The sequence below is a fragment of the Bombus affinis genome, chromosome 18, assembly GCF_024516045.1.
Source record: "Bombus affinis isolate iyBomAffi1 chromosome 18, iyBomAffi1.2, whole genome shotgun sequence".
NCBI lineage: Eukaryota > Metazoa > Arthropoda > Insecta > Hymenoptera > Apidae > Bombus > Bombus affinis.
In genome coordinates, this window is record NC_066361.1 from 5,298,112 (window position 1) to 5,314,557 (window position 16,446).

At 33.4% G+C, this 16,446-nt stretch overlaps 1 protein-coding gene and 1 long non-coding RNA gene across 2 annotated transcripts in view; one reads left to right on the forward strand and one right to left on the reverse strand.

The window, feature by feature from the left end:
• LOC126926479 (uncharacterized) overlaps nucleotides 1-16,446 on the reverse strand; it is a 109,884-nt gene that overhangs the window by 23,460 nt on the left and 69,978 nt on the right. The window lies entirely within an intron of this gene.
• Nucleotides 2,121-6,189, forward strand: LOC126926441 (chymotrypsin inhibitor-like). The gene is made up of 3 exons (XM_050742769.1): nucleotides 2,121-2,501; nucleotides 5,694-5,791; nucleotides 5,941-6,189. The coding sequence occupies exons 1-3, from the start codon at nucleotides 2,450-2,452 to the stop codon at nucleotides 6,019-6,021; spliced, it is 231 nt and encodes a 76-aa protein (XP_050598726.1). The 5' UTR covers nucleotides 2,121-2,449; the 3' UTR covers nucleotides 6,022-6,189.

Sequence of the window (16,446 nt, forward strand, 5' to 3'; positions counted from 1 at the left end):
AATGAGACACTTTTGCTTAAGTAAATTATGTTGTGTAGCTCGTGTCTCCTTTCCAATAGATCTGTTTCGATATATTCTATGTCAAGTTTTCGGTGTTTAATTTACTTATAATTCTCAATGAGAATTGATTGTAAAAAGTCTATCAAATAAGAAACAAGTAAAAATTTCGTGTGTAATTCTTTCATTGCCACTTGAAACCTTTTACCATCTTTGTTTAGTAGGTATAATAATTTACATTTTTATTTTTTAGAATATTTCTTACTATCCTGTATGGGTGTGAATCGAGCTCTTGTAGTTTCATTTGTTCTTCCAATTGTTTCATTATATGTTTTTTTATTCTTATACGTAGTTTTAATGTTTCCTTGTTTTATTCAATTTACATTACATTTAATGTATAGTTTTTGATATAAAAGTAGAATGATTTTGTAAATTCTCATCGCCGAGGTTTCGTAATGTTATACGTCTGTTTGACGTTTACGGATCTTCTAACCACTTGATATTGGTTTTCACGTTAATTAGTCTTATTTTCGTACGTGAATTTTCCAAATCTACTTTTGTTCCCCTTTTCCTTTTTAGTCTGGGTAGCTTCCATTGCATATTGATAACTTTTCCATTTCCGTTTCTCACCTAAAAAAGTATTAAACCTGTGTTGCAAAACGTGTTTTTCCCAAGAAATGTCAAAGCTTTTGAAGCATTTCTGAATAATATTTTTGAATTTGATAGATTTACAAATTTATATCTCCTCTTAATTTTTAACTCTCCTAGTCTGCCTCTCAAGCACTACTGATGTGCAGCGCTCTACTCTTTTTAAAATATGACACTTGAAAGCTTTTTTTTATTTGCTAGAATTTTACAATCAATTCTCATTGAGAATTATAAGTAATAACTTTTAATTATAGTAACAACCGATTAATCGGATATCGGTCGGTAAGCGTCGGCGAAGATAAACCGATTAATAGGGTGTCGGTCGGTAAAGTGGTAAAAACTTGCAAGTCGAAGTATGATGAGTATAAGTTGGAGTTGCCGGTCGATTTTCACAATTGAAAATCGGAGCGTTAAATGTTAAAAAATGAAAATAATTAACATTAAATTTGTATTTTGTTCAAAATTTTAATCAACTTGTTCTTTATATATTCTTTATATATATCAATCGTAATATCAATTACGATGCTCATAATGACAATATTACCACTTATAGTCTCTGTCTTCCTTTCTAGTTATAAATTTCTATCATTATTATTTATTGTTATGAAATTATCATATCAAACTATTTGTGAAAATTATATACAATGAAGGTAATAGTATACACGATGAAATACAAAATTTTGTTTAAAATGTATCATCATGTCATGTTAGATTGTATGAATTTGTATCGAAAAGATAACATTTTTTTTTATTTGAAGGAATTTTAGAATCGATTCTCATTGAATATTACAAGTAAATTATTTTGTTGTGCTATAACTTGAATAAGAAATGTTTATCGTATGTTTGATTCCGGTTGAATCTAATGCTTAATTCTAGAAAAGATAACATGTATGTAGATTAATTATCTTTCAAAACGTACACTGTGAATATCGGTGCAAAATTTTTCATGATTTTCCATGAATTAATATATTTTGAAATCTATCGGAATTATTTAGATATTTCTGCTTCTTTCGTATTTCTGTAGATGTATTGAGCAGATATCCTGAATTAGAATGTTCTAAAACAGTGTCTTTTTGTGATTTTTTTTAGAAGGGAAAGAGAGAAACAAAGTTATTGAATTTTGGCATATGGTTTTATATATATTTAACGAATACAAAAAATTTGTTTTAAAGTAAACTAAAATAATTATAACAGATTTCTAAGCCTATTTCGTGAACTGCAGTTTTCAATCGGCGTGAAAGATCCACCTCGTAATTCTTGACTGAAACGAAAAACCGAAAAAAGATTTAATTATTACATATTTTTCTTTATTATCATTCCATATCTCAAAATTCAATAATTTCGTTTCTTTCTTTCTCTCTCAAATAAACCTGTTTTGCTTTTCATTCTAATAGAATTTAGAGAACGAAACATATTTCTTGAATGAATGACGTATTATTATTGGCTTGGCGACTAAGTGATTGCGGGTTTTGTCAACACCACCTGGTGGCAAAATCTGCAATCACTTAGTTGTCAACTCAATAGGTGTAAACAAGTAACTACAATAAAACTTAGTTATATAAATAATAAATCAGCACGAAAAAATGTCAATATATGTTAAATGCTGATAAAATGTAAGCAATCTGTTTTTAATCTGTTATTCATTCTTTCACGACGTATTGTTCGTCGCCGTATAAGTCTTATGTAAACAATACCAAATGGAAAAAGGTAAACAGGATATTTCAGGCTATATAAAAACAGCCACGGACTAAATGTCTATTACATTCAGACATACCATCCAACGAATAGCATACATATAATCAAAATGTATCGCTTCTTTCTGGCTTTGTTCGTCATCATGGCAACCTATTTTGTTTGTAAGTATCTACTTTGAATAATTATTGAACTTGTTTGCATGTACACACGTAAAGCGTTTAGTTGTGTGTATTTTTTTTTATTTGGAAGAATTTTACAATCAATTCTCATTGAAAATTATAAGTAAATTATTCTGTGTATTTTGAAAAAAAAAAGAAAATTCTGCATTTTATTGGAAATACCTATATTCAGTGAAGAAAGTATAATATGTTAACTAGCATTGTATAGTTTTATTAAAGAATATACTGGATAGATAATAGTTGTTATTTTATTTAGATTTTTAATATTTATTATTGATGCAAACAAACAAAATTTACATTTCTTGTTGCCAAATAATCTAAATAGAACTGTAGGATAAGAGAAACAAAATTATACACATGAAGTTAGGCACACGTAAATTTATTATCGAATTCGTTCTAAATGAATCATCAATCAAAATTGCATTCGTTTCTATTATCTTTATCAATCTTTTTTCTAATTTAAGATATTGTTCTATTTAAATAACATTCGCAGTTTTACAACTTTATTTGTAACATATACTTTTGTCAACTGATAACTGTCTCCAAAATATATTTTACATAACTTTTAAATATCGTATAAATATTTAAGTGAACGAAGATAAACGTGTAGCAGACTGTGGAAAATTTCTCGTAAGAGTAGTGTTCAACATCGATTCTGAGTCAACTATGAAAGAATATTGTAGTATCGCGGAAAATACTAGGTATACGATTTCTTTGATACTATTTATTATTTGTTATTTATTTTACAATAAATTAGTTATACAGATATTAATGAGACAGAAAACGATGGTTTTTTAATATGGAACTAATTGTAACAATCTTACTCTAACTTGGCTACTCACGCAACTGGACAACGTCAACAACTTAACCTCTCAGCTACGCTAGTAACTCACGCGACTCCGCAATACTAACAACTCTACTCTCAACAACGCTAACTTCTCTCGCAACTCGACAACGCTAACTCTAACAACTCTACTCTTCGACTCCTCGACTAACTCTGACCTCTCGATCCACTCTCACTTCTCGATTAACCGCTCCTTGGATTCGATTCGTCCCCCACCATTAGCGCTATTCTTCCCTTTCTCTAATCCCATCCTGTTAACGCTTCGCAAGAACTAGGTGACTTTGGTCACACAGGCTTTTCTATATAAACTAATAACCGAAGGACAGATGAGCTTGTTTTGCTTAGTTTCTAACCAGGTTTTTTCTTCACGGTACTACAATATTAATTTCAAGTTGAAGATATTAATTTCTAGTATTACAAGCTTGAAGAGATTTATTTATTTAACAAGTTTAAAAATGTCTAATATCATTTAACAAATGAGTCTGAGTCATTTATGAAAGAATATTAATTTTAAATTAAAGATATTAATTTATAGTATTACAAACTTGAAGAGATTTATTTATTTAATAAGTTTAAAAACTTCTATTATCATTTAACAATCATTCATATCATTTATCATTTAACAAATGAGTCTGAGTCATTTATGAGAGAATATTAATTTCAAATTGAAGATATTAATTTCTAGTATTACAAACTTGAAAAGATTTATTTATTTAATAAGTTTAAAAATGTATAATATCATTTAACAAATGAGTCTGTCATATTCATGAGAGAATATTAATTTTAAATTAAAGATATTAATTTCTAGTATTACAAACTTGAAGAGATTTATTTATTTAACAAGTTTAAAAATTTCTAATATCATTTAACAAATGAGTCTGTCATATTCATGAGAGAATATTAATTTTAAATTAAAGATGTTAATTTCTAGTATTACAAACTTGAAGAGATTTATTTATTTAACAAGTTTAAAAATTTCTAATATCATTTAACAAATGAGTCTGTCATATTTATGAGAGAATATTAATTTCAAATTGCAGATATTAATTTCTAGTATTACAAACTTGAAGAGATTTATTTATTTAACAAGTTTAAAAACTTCTATTATCATTTAGAAATAAGTCTGTCATTTGTGAGAGAATATTAATTTTAAATTAAAGACGTTAATTTCTAGTATTACAAACTTGAAGAAATTTATTTATTTAACAAGTTTAAAAATGTCTAATATCATTTAACAAATGAGTCTGAGTCATTTATGAGAGAATATTAATTTTAAATTAAAGATATTAATTTCTAGTATTACAAGCTTGAAGAAATTTATTTATTTAACAAGTTTAAAAACTTCTATTATCATTTAGAAATAAGTCTCAGTCATTTATGAGAGAATATTAATTTTAAATTAAAGACGTTAATTTCTAGTATTACAAACTTGAAGAAATTTATTTATTTAACAAGTTTAAAAATGTCTAATATCATTTAACAAATGAGTCTGAGTCATTTATGAGAGAATATTAATTTTAAATTAAAGATATTAATTTATAGTATTACAAGCTTGAAGAGATTTATTTATTTAACAAGTTTAAAAACTTCTATTATCATTTAACAAATGAGTCTGAGTTATTTATGAGAGAATATTAATTTTAAATTAAAGATATTAATTTCTAGTATTACAAGCTTGAAGAAATTTATTTATTTAACAAGTTTAAAAACTTCTATTATCATTTAGAAATAAGTCTCAGTCATTTATGAGAGAATATTAATTTTAAATTAAAGACGTTAATTTCTAGTATTACAAACTTGAAGAAATTTATTTATTTAACAAGTTTAAAAATGTCTAATATCATTTAACAAATGAGTCTGAGTTATTTCTGAGGGAATATTAATTTTAAATTAAAGATATTAATTTCTAGTATTACAAGTTTGAAAAGATTTATTTATTTAACAAGTTTAAAAACTTCTATTATCATTTAGAAATAAGTCTCAGTCATTTATGAGAGAATATTAATTTTATATTAAAGATATTAATTTCTAGTATTACAAGTTTGAAAAGATTTATTTATTTAATAAGTTTAAAAATGTATAATATCATTTAACAAATGAGTCTGTCATATTCATGAGAGAATATTAATTTTAAATTAAAGATGTTAATTTCTAGTATTACAAACTTGAAGAAATTTATTTATTTAACAAGTTTAAAATCTTCTATTATCATTTATGAGAGAATATTAATATTAAATTAAAGATATTAATTTCTAGTATTACAAACTTGAAGAAATTTATTTATTTAACGAGTTTAAAAATTTCTAATATCATTTAACAAATGAAAACAGTAACCCAGGCGAGCTGCCCAGCTAACGAGGAGTGGAATGACTGCGGTACTGCCTGTCCGCTGACTTGCGAGAATCCCAATCCTAGAATTTGCACATTGGTTGGTATTTAAAGTCTATCGAAAATATGTTAAACATATTATTGTCTCGTATAACATAAAATAATACTACAGTACTACATACCAATAGTTATTTAATCCTAAGTTACTTGTATCGAATACAATAGATTAAATATTATTTTATATTTTAGCAATGCGTTGCAGGCTGTGAGTGTGCACAAGGATATGTTAGAAACGAGTGGCAAAAATGTGTTGAACCGGATGATTGTTAATGAGACAAAAAAGATTAATTTCTCTGGAGACGATGTAAAAGAAGGACTATTACTCTGACTATTATTGAATTATTTTCACAAAAATTCCCTTTCATTGAATAGAAGTCTATCTAATATTCTATTTCATATATGCAGATATCAAATAAAAAAGATTAATCTATATGCAAATTGGTTTTACCTTCTTTTCTATAATAAAATTTCGGTTTAAAATAATAGAGTATAGATACTGTAAGAAATTGCAACTATTTTCCAAAGATTTCTAATAATAATTTAATTATTTATGAGAAACTACAAGGCAACCTTTGTTAGAAAAAACCTGCGGCTTTTCAACTTTGTAGTAGTTTGTAGACCTCTTACAGTTCTATACAACTTCAATAAAAATATCAGGCAGTCTTTTTCTTACTAAATTAAACTATCCTTTTTCGTTATTTAATTTCACGATCCTGTCTCCATCTTCGTAGTTCGTAACCGATATGTGTGTAGCGCCACTCGACAGCAAACTTCCCAACGGTTTCTGTCCTGTGTCTTGCTACACAAAGACCCTATCCTTCGGACAAGATGATTGCTAGATGTCGAAACATCTTCATAGCATATTTTTAACTAGCCTAAGGACCCGCTATAGATCCTAGGACTTCTCTAGCTAAGGTTCTTCAAACGAACAAATAGTCTTTGTCCTAGCATTCCCTAAATTTATTACCAACCACGGAAAGATACGGGAAATGTGGATTTTCTTACGTATAACGCTTCCCTCTAGCTTCCTTCCTCAACCTAGAGATTAACCGATTAACAGCCACGTCGATTTCCCTTACTTTCCTAACGAAGGTTTTCCTCGACGAATCATAGACACAGCCCATCATAGTTTTCCTCCGCAGCCACCCACTTCATGCGTTACTCTAAATGTCGAATCTTGGGTTCCTTGAATTATATTTAAATCAAAACGGGAGTTGCTGCTACCAGAAATAGTCCTTAACTCTTTGAGTGCTGTGGGCGCATATAGGTGTCTGGCGAAAGCTATCGGTGTGGACTAAGGACACATATATGCGTTTTCTGTAAGTGCCCGGCATGGGCTAAGGACGCATGTATGGGTTTTTCAATTTTTCCGAACACCTACGCAGAAGTAATACTATTACGTTTGTGTGAGATAAATATAAATGCATTCCTTACGGCAGTAAACAAATGCCAATAGTGGCTCGTTATCGTTGAAGCGGTCACCACTTGTAAGAAAACTCTACATCTGGTTTTTTTAGTTTCCTCAAGCACTGAATTTTTCACACACAATTAAATTATTAACTTGTGTTATATTTACTAAATTTAGTTTTCTAGTTTATTGTTTTCTAGTTTATCACCCAAATTCTAGTTAACTGTAAATTTCAATGTTTATAATAAATAATTGAAAATAACTAAAAAATAACGCTCTTGAATCGTTTAATCTCGTGCAAAAGAATTACTATAACTTATTACGATTTGCGCTTTGAATAGTCAATCAACAGAGTTCGGTCTAACGAAAAAGTATTCCGTCCACAGCGATCGTCAGCGCTAGACGCGACATAGACCGCGAGTATTCAGCACTCAAGGGTTAACCCCTATAATAATAACTATATAATAGTTGGATTCTCGTTCGTTAATTTTTGAAACTAGGCAAACGACTGAATGGAATGCTTTCAAAAACTTGTTGCATCCTTCCAAAGCTTTTGAATTTTGAATTTCCAAACTGTTGTATCTTTGATCTTCTGATTTATTAATATAACAATATGGGTAGCGTTAACTGGCGTATCAATTCGTCTGGTAAATAAACTCCCACGTTCAAGACTCAAGTTTTCCTAGAATAAATAAATAATTTTAATATCCTCTGGATTGTTGACAATAATAGTGTAGTATCGTGGACAAAAGGCCTAAGATATCGGCCGAACCGTATACAATGTCGCGAGAGCCGCGGTATCGTCGGGTACATCAATGTGTCCTTGGTCCTTTCAAGTGAACAGTTTCGTGGAAAAGGCCTGCGTGACCCTGGCCACAGGCGTTTTCGGGACACGTGCGCGATAGGACGGGCAAAGACAAAAGAGACGCTAAAGACAGTATTAGTTGAGACGCCGGCGAGAACGAATGCAAAAGGCGTACAGTGTGAGTTGAGAAGCGAGAGCGTGCGAGGTCAGAAGCCGAAGACAAGAGTTGTAGAGTTGTAGAGTTGCTAGCGTTGTAGAGAGATCGAGTTGTTGCGTTATAGAGTTGCGAGAGTGATTTGAGTAGAATAAGACTTTTGTGTTTTAGTTCAAGTTGAACATTTATCGTTCTCCGTCCAATTAATCTCTGTTATTTTTATTCATCTTAAATAAATAGTATTAGGAAAATTTTACAAATCTAAATTATCCTAATCTTATCCTTTTTCGCGATACTACAATAGTGAATGAATAATTTTATTCGAGTGCACATATCGTACAAGTCTGAAATTATTGAAAAAGAGAATGTTACAATTTTTAGATTTTTACCTTGTTTATATGTATGGTCGTTGTTGATATGATATAGTTGTTGGACTGACTGTTGTTACTCAGAAATTAGATTAAAAACAAGTCTCAACTTCGCAAAGACTTCTGAATTTAATAAACCCTTTGAGTGCTGTATACTCGAGGCCTATGTCGCGTCTAGCGCTGACGATCGCTGTGGACGGAATACTTTTTCGTTAGACCGAACTCTGTTGATTGACTATTCAAAGCGCAAATCGTAATAAGTTATAGTAATTCTTTTGCACGAGATTAAATGATTCAAGAGCGTTATTTTTTAGTTATTTTTAATTATTTATTATAAACATTGAAATTTACAGTTAACTAGAATTTGGATAATAAACTAGAAAACAGTAAACTAGAAAACTAAATTTAGTAAATATAACACAAGTTAATAATTTAGTTGTGTGTGAAAAATTCAGTGCTTGAGGAAACTAAAAAAGCCAGATGTAGAGTTTTCTTACAAGTGGTGACCGCTTCAACGATAACGAGCCACTATTGGCATTTGTTTACTGCCGTAAGGAATGCATTTATATTTATCTCACACAAACGTAATAGTATTACTTCTGCGTAGGTGTTCGGAAAAATTGAAAAACGCATACATGCGTCCTTAGTCCATGCCGGGCACTTACAGAAAACGCATATATATGTCCTTAGTCCACACCGATAGCTTTCGCCAGACACCTATATGCGCCCACAGCACTCAAAGGGTTAACTCTCGACCAATTCTTTACTCAACTGCAAAGAACTGATCGACTCTCAACTGAAAGCTGACAGACTCTAAGTGGCTACGCTTATTTATACTACAAACTATCATGGGATAATTGTCATGTGACCGTTTATTCCACGAATACGCGGAGTTTCGACACGTAATTATTTCTACGGATGCTGCAATCTTCATTTTTGCTGGTGTCCTTCAAAAAGTCTTAGGATTTCTTTTCTCCGCTGATGTGGTTTTCGTGGATATGTTTTTCGACGTCCTTGCTATTGCATTTCTCTTGCAGTTTTAATTTCCTTGTGCCAAGGTTAACTTCTGCTGATGCCGATATTTGATTCTTTGGCGCGTGCTTGTCTCTGCTGATGTTACATGAGAGGGTCATAGTCGCTCAACTCCCGTTGTTTGTTTATCTTACTGTGTATTGTGGTGGGGAGATCGTGTGTGGGGAGCGAAAGATGGCGCGTGTCAGCGGACGTCTCACTCAGCCAACCGCGCGCCACAGCGAGTTTCCCACCATGCTCGGACAAGACAACCTGTAACGCTGTCCACCGTGCATTGTTCCAAGTATCGAGGACTAATATTCACTACTTAACAAACAAAGAAGTGTAAAAATTATTTAAGTGGTTAATTACATTTCGCGGTGACGATTTTATTTAACGATTCCACATGTTGTTTATACAAAACATCAAATTAAAAGTATAAAAAAATATAGATAAAATTGAAAACGTTAAAGATGATTAAAGATAAACGCGACTTGAACGTGAAATTAAAAATTCATAATGCGTTTTAATATTTTTTTACAGCGTGGTATCGTTCCACTATAACTTTATTTATTCATAACTGATAGTGTAACTTTTTAATTAATTTTAACACCACTAAATCGGTGTATTTTATTATATACTGTACTTTATAAAAGTGGAGAAAGTGGTGCAATTAATTGGGAACAATTCCAGGTAAACAATAATTGATAATAATAACGACAACAACAACAAAAAATAAAAGAAAACGCGTTGCTAAAAGGGAGGCTATTGCCTTCCATCGCAGCCAGAGGTCCTATCCCACACTCTGTATCGCGAAGTGGCGATACAGGCACTTACCGAAGTTACCTTTTTTTTTTTATCTTTGTTTATTCATTCCAGGTTTTTTACATTTTTTTTTTTTTTTTACATGATTTTTTTCCAGAATAAGCGCTGAATTCTAATTGTGGGGTGGTACAGGCAAAAGTACCGATACGCGACGGTACGACGTAGCCATGCATTATTACATTTTTTTTTCTTTTTTTTTTTTTTACGCCTATTATGGTTAGTTAAATTTAAGCCGCTGTTGCGCTGAGCTTATGTGCGATGTTTTAATTTATGTCCTGAAAGCCTGGACGCAAAAACAGGACAGTTCGCTAGCCTATTAGGGGAGGGATGGGAGGGGATGGGCTGGGAGGGGAGGGGAGGGGTGTTCTGTGGGATTAGTATAGTATTCGTATATCTATTTACATATTTACATATTTACACTTAATTCAGTGGGCGTTGCCGTTTTGTGGTTCTTTATCTTGTTGTTTTTTGTTATGGGTTCCGTATCCACCAATATTTTTTTGTGTTTTTTCTGTGTTTGTCTTCTGTATCCTTTTGGGGGAGGGCCATGTTGTATCTCCACCTAGTGTCTGCAGTACGGCCATCTAGGTTTTCCTCGTATTGAATAGATTTCATTCCTATTTTCCTTTGCATATGATAAATTATGGGTATGTTGTTTTGGTCTTGGAGATAGTTTCTTTCGTCTAGGTATAGAAAGACTTCGGGGGGGATGTAGCCTGTTAACAGAGTGTTTTTGAAGTATGCGTCGTTTGGGTATAAGCAGCCGAAGATTAGGCTGTTTTCTTTGATCTTCGCGGCTTGCGAGAAGTGATTTCTCGTTAGTTTTAGGATGTGACAGTCGATGCGGTGGATGTTGGCTAAGTCGTATATTTTTTTGTTTTTTACGTATTTTCTGTATCCGCTGTGTTCAGATCTGTAAATGCTCAGGCAAGCTCTGATGCATTTTCTTTCAAATATGCGAATTTTTTCCATTATTGACGCTGGTATGTTGTACCATATTGGGCAGCCGTAGGTTATAATGGGTCTTATTAGCGATTGGTAGCACATGATTTTTACTTTGCTATCGAGAAGTCTGCAATAAAACAGCCTTTTTGTATTCCAAAAAGCTTTGCTGGCTTTGGATTACCGAAGTTACCATAACCGGCGAATATCTGCGTCATACCTGGTAGGTGAAATTACCCTTGCACAGGGCTGTAGAGACGGCAATCAAAATTTTTGCCTTTTTTCTCTTATCTCTAACTCTGACTCTGACTCTGATCCTGATTCCATTCATGATATATTGTTAACGTTTACAGACCAATATTACTACTTCCTCTATTTTCCAAAATACTAGAGAAAATATATACGATCGTCTAAAACCAACAATAGAGAAAGAAAAATTAATACTAGATCACCAATTTGAATTCAGAAACAAACACTTCACGACAGAGCAATTGTACAGGCTCGTCAACGAAATTTTACTAGCAATAGAAAAGAAACAATATTGTACAACCCTCTTCATGGACATTGAGAAAGCATTTGACAAAGTGAACCGTGAAAGCCTCTTACAAACAATCAAAAAACACTTCCCGGAACAAATCCACCACTTACTCAAATCATACCTAAGCAACAGAACCTTTGTAGTAAAAATACTTTGTTGTTTTTGGCTCGTTGATGTTCTATAAGGAACATTGGTAGTGCTGTCGATGTGCTGTTCTTGACCAGTTTAATTATGCTATTTATTTTGTGTCCTTTTTCCATTAGGTCTGTCAATATATTTTGTGCCAAGTTTTGTGTGCAGTCCCTTTATCTTAAATTTCTTTTCAGTCTTTGGTTGGTGAGTGTAATAATTTGAATTTTTTATTTCAAGTGCTTCAATCACTGTATGCATCTAAAGTAAATTTTTGCAGTTTGACTTGTATATCTTTTAATTATTTCTTTAAAAATTACTTGGCGGCACTCGACCTCGGAAATTTCCAACGGTTTCGCGGCACAAAGCGCTATGTCGACAAGCCTTAGGTGTCATCGATAATCTCTACGGTTCCTTCGCTGAATTTTCGGGAGTCCGCACACGCGGCAGTCGTCGCGGGCTTCTAACAAACGCGCGCGATATCGATGGCCAACAAAGAAAAGAATCGGCGTGGCTTTTGAATCAAAGAGATTCAGTCTGCCCCGAGCTGCGAAGTGCGAAGGATTACGCGAAACGAGCGCTGATAGACGAGTAGTCGACTTCCTATAACCTGCGTCAAGCATTGATCGTTACCAAGCATTGTTAATTGTTAATTGTTGTTTGTTGTTAGTTGTTATTGGACGTCAGTTGTTACTAAGTTAATAAACGCTTTTTCTTGTTGAAACATCTGAGCATTCCTTCTACACCTATCACGACATACCACTTCAGGTCTTACAAGCTTATTTAGAGTTTTTATTAGTGGGTCAATATTAGGAGTTTCTATGAAAAAAGGTGGAAGTTGAATCACTAAAGAATTAGCTCCTTCTATATTTTCATCATTTAGATTTTGGAATACGTGATATCTTTTATTGCTATATTATATATATGTCGGAGATGGAAAAACACCGGAACCTCTCCTTGGATTCTCGGGAATACCGTAATGTCGTAATTTAGATTAAACAAATGTCGCTCCGATTGTTCGAGGTTTATGATAGTGAGCTTGGGCTCGAGGCGACAACCAGTCGCCGAACGTAGCCGCGGTCAAGGGATGAACGTTTTATCTAACAAAGGCACAGAGTAACTCTATACCTCTCCTTTAAAGAAATAGCCGTAGCGACACGTGGCAGTAAATATTTCAAAGGTTTCTGTTCCGTGGCTCGCCACACGCAGATCCTATCCTTCGGGTAAGATGATCTCCAGATGTCAATATACCTCCGCAGTATGTTTAGCTAACTTGAGGACCCGCAATAAATCTTAAGATTTAGTCAAGCAAAGTTCTTCATTTAGACAAACAGTCCTTGTTGCAACTACGGGACGATAGGAGAAGCCTATCTTCCACGAACGATGCCCCCGTCAACAACCTCCCCTCAAGGGCGGCCAGCATCTCTTTCAAAACGCCGATATGGAGATCGACCAATTAGCAACAGCGCTAATTTCCCTCACCTTTGGAACGAAAGCTTTCTTTGACGAATCCGAGGATCTCATGTCCTTAGACCCACCCATTATAGTTTTCCTCGACGGCATCGTCGAGACGGAGAGTCACTATCCGGTACGATCTCGACGACGATTCAAGTAACTCTCGGATACGTAGTGATGGCCCCATGCATTAACATTGAGTACAACTTAGACGCTAAAGAAGAGTAGAGTTCGTCATCCCGTTGACCGTGGATTCGTTATTGAGCCTAAGATCATTGTCATTAGCTTCTCGAGTATCAAATTATCGCGATTACTTGTCCAATTCCAACATGGTCATGTTTGCACTAGTAAATATCTCCTCTATTGCATAGTGATCACGTCTAGTGTCAATAGGGATTCGTTTACGCCCTTAACCCTAACTCTAATCGTAACGCCAACCCGACATATATATATTCAGTAGTTGTTCTTTTCTTTCTTGTTTGATTAATTAGTTTCTATTGCTCGCCGACGGTATATTCCATTTCAATATCCTCAGCCGAAATATCTGTAGAGCAGTTATATATAAGTTATGATTGTTTATTTGCCATTATTGGTGTAATATTACATACATTTTTTAAAAATAGAAGTATACAGTATTTTATACCATCCAATGCATTTTTTAGTTCTCTACAAAAAAGCATTAAGGTACTTGGATCGAAAAATGATTGATTTAAAAAATATTGTAACTTTAATCTTATTAACCCTTTGTCCTACAACGAGTGAGACTCATGGTAAGATATATGGGCCAAAAATAACAAGCACGAGCCTGACTCGTGGTACTTCGTTCAAGAAAAAAAGTAAACAACAAGTGTCAGACTCGTGGTTCAGTTCTCGATATTTTCTTACTTTAGTTACGTGTAATTTTTTGTTACGTTCGCACGTTTAGTTTATAATTCCTTAAAAGAAGTAAACAACTGTGGAGGTGATGTGAGGACAAGGATAGCGCGAAATAACGAAAGCAATTATTGCTGTCACAGCTTGCTATATGTATTTCTGGTCCTTAAATAGCTCTACGTACACTATATACAAGTACTACGGAGATACCCGTTAGCGCTGATGATTTCTGTGTATATTCGCTCGATATTGTATTACGTACTGCCCGCCCGCGAACGTGTCTGTTTATTTATACTGGTTGGAGAAGAGTGGGAAAAATTTGAATTTGTTCTGACCCGACGGTTGCCTGTAGCGGCGACATTGTTTTGCCCAGAGTTTACGTTACTTGTATTCTAACGGTCTTGATGCTCCGGGACAGAACAATAACATGATTCGATTTGTCCTCTAAATCATGTGCCGCTACACAACACTTGTACCTACCATGTCAGTAAATAGAAAATCTAAAATTGATGATAGTAGCGAGAAGTGTGTTATTATTGCGGATAGTGATTCGGTAGATCCTTCTGATAATGATAATGATAATGATATTGTGTTTCCTATTGTGTTTCATTGTTTCGAAAAATATCACACAGTTGAAGATTACTAATTTTCTACGAGCTTTCTCAAAGCGTTATTAATTTAAACTAAGTATCAATTTATAAATTGTTACTGATACATTGTCATTGATACATACGCTTTCAAATAATAAATTGTTTTTCAGTGATGAATCGATCATAATTACTTTCCAGACATCTTAAAAGAATTAGTTGTGCCCAAACGTGTTTATTATTTCACAATTCCTTTTCGTTGCGCAGAAATATACGTGTCATAAAGCGCATACGTTTTGCGCAAGTTCCAGACTAAACAGCTAAATGGCTCGACGCGTGACCGACCTTCTTGTTTATTGTGGTTGAGCAATAGAGAGTTAGCAGGTAGACCAAAGGATTAAGGTATTAAAAGACGAGGAAAGGCAACACTGCTTTTATGTTTATGTTTTCCTTGTTTTTCATACGATAAGTTTTACGAGATTGAAGATAAAATGTTTTTTAGATTAGTAGTTTTTCGGCTTTAAGTATCTTCATTTTTGTTGAAAATTAAATATTGCATCGTATAGGTTATAAAAAGGTGTATATGTTACATTTAAAAAAATTACATTGGCACTTAAATTTCTTTGAATAAGAATGTAAAAAGAATGGAAATATCTCATTAAGTTCCCCCATGAAGTTCAATAACCTCCATCTGAAACATTTTTCACATTTTTGATATTTACAGAGATAATCACATATGCTCGGTTGAAATGGACATACTGAATGTAAAAAGCTATGCCTTTTCCTATTATCTTTGTTATCGCGCGAAATGACAAACAAAAAGCGAGTTAAGGTGACATGTATTATATATCAGATCTGTAAATATGAAACCGGAATTTGCCTATAGATGGCCCTAGCTGATAATGTAGTTACCACTAACCTGCGTCATTCATGCCAATAGTCTTTGTTGACATCTCACAAACATTTTCGACTCGGAACAATACAGATTTCATACAACAGCATAGTTTGTAATAGCGTTGAACATGTCGAATTTTGTGCCTGGAAACTACGATTTGCGGACAGCATTGATTTTCTGTTACCGTTTGAAGAAAACTGCTGCGGAATCGCATCGAATGCTTGTCGAAGCTAACGGCGAGCATGCTCTTGGTAAATCACAGCGCTTTGAGTGGTTTAAAAAATTCAGAAGTGGCAATTTTGACGCGAGGAACGAAGAACGTGGATCAGAAGGGTGTGATCTATTATGAGCTGTTAAAACCTGGCGAAACCGTTAATACCGAGCGCTACCGACGACAAATGATCGATTTGAATCGAGCTTTGCGTGAAAAACGACCAGAATATCAAAAAAGCCAACACAAAGTAATTTTGCTTCGTGATAATGCACCATCGCATACAGCAAAACTGGTCAAGGAAACGATCGAAGCGTTCAGTTGGGAAATACTTTCGCACGCGGCTTACTCACCAGACTTGGCTCCGTCCGATTACTATTTATTTGCATCGATGGGACACGCACTTTCTGACCAGCACTTCGCTTCTTACGAAAATGTACGAAAATGGCTGGATGACTGGTTTGCCTCAAAAGAGCGACAGTTTTTCTGGCGTA

What these genes read in the sequence shown, in the direction of transcription:
- LOC126926441 (XM_050742769.1), top strand. Translation starts at nt 2,450, where the DNA reads ATGTATCGCTTCTTTCTGGCTTTGTTCGTCATCATGGCAACCTATTTT. An exon ending in CATGGCAACCTATTTTGTTT is followed by an intron (nt 2,502 to 5,693) that starts GTAAGTATCTAC and finishes AAATGAAAACAG; the next exon opens with TAACCCAGGCGAGCTGCCCA. An exon ending in ATCCTAGAATTTGCACATTG is followed by an intron (nt 5,792 to 5,940) that starts GTTGGTATTTAA and finishes TTTATATTTTAG; the next exon opens with CAATGCGTTGCAGGCTGTGA.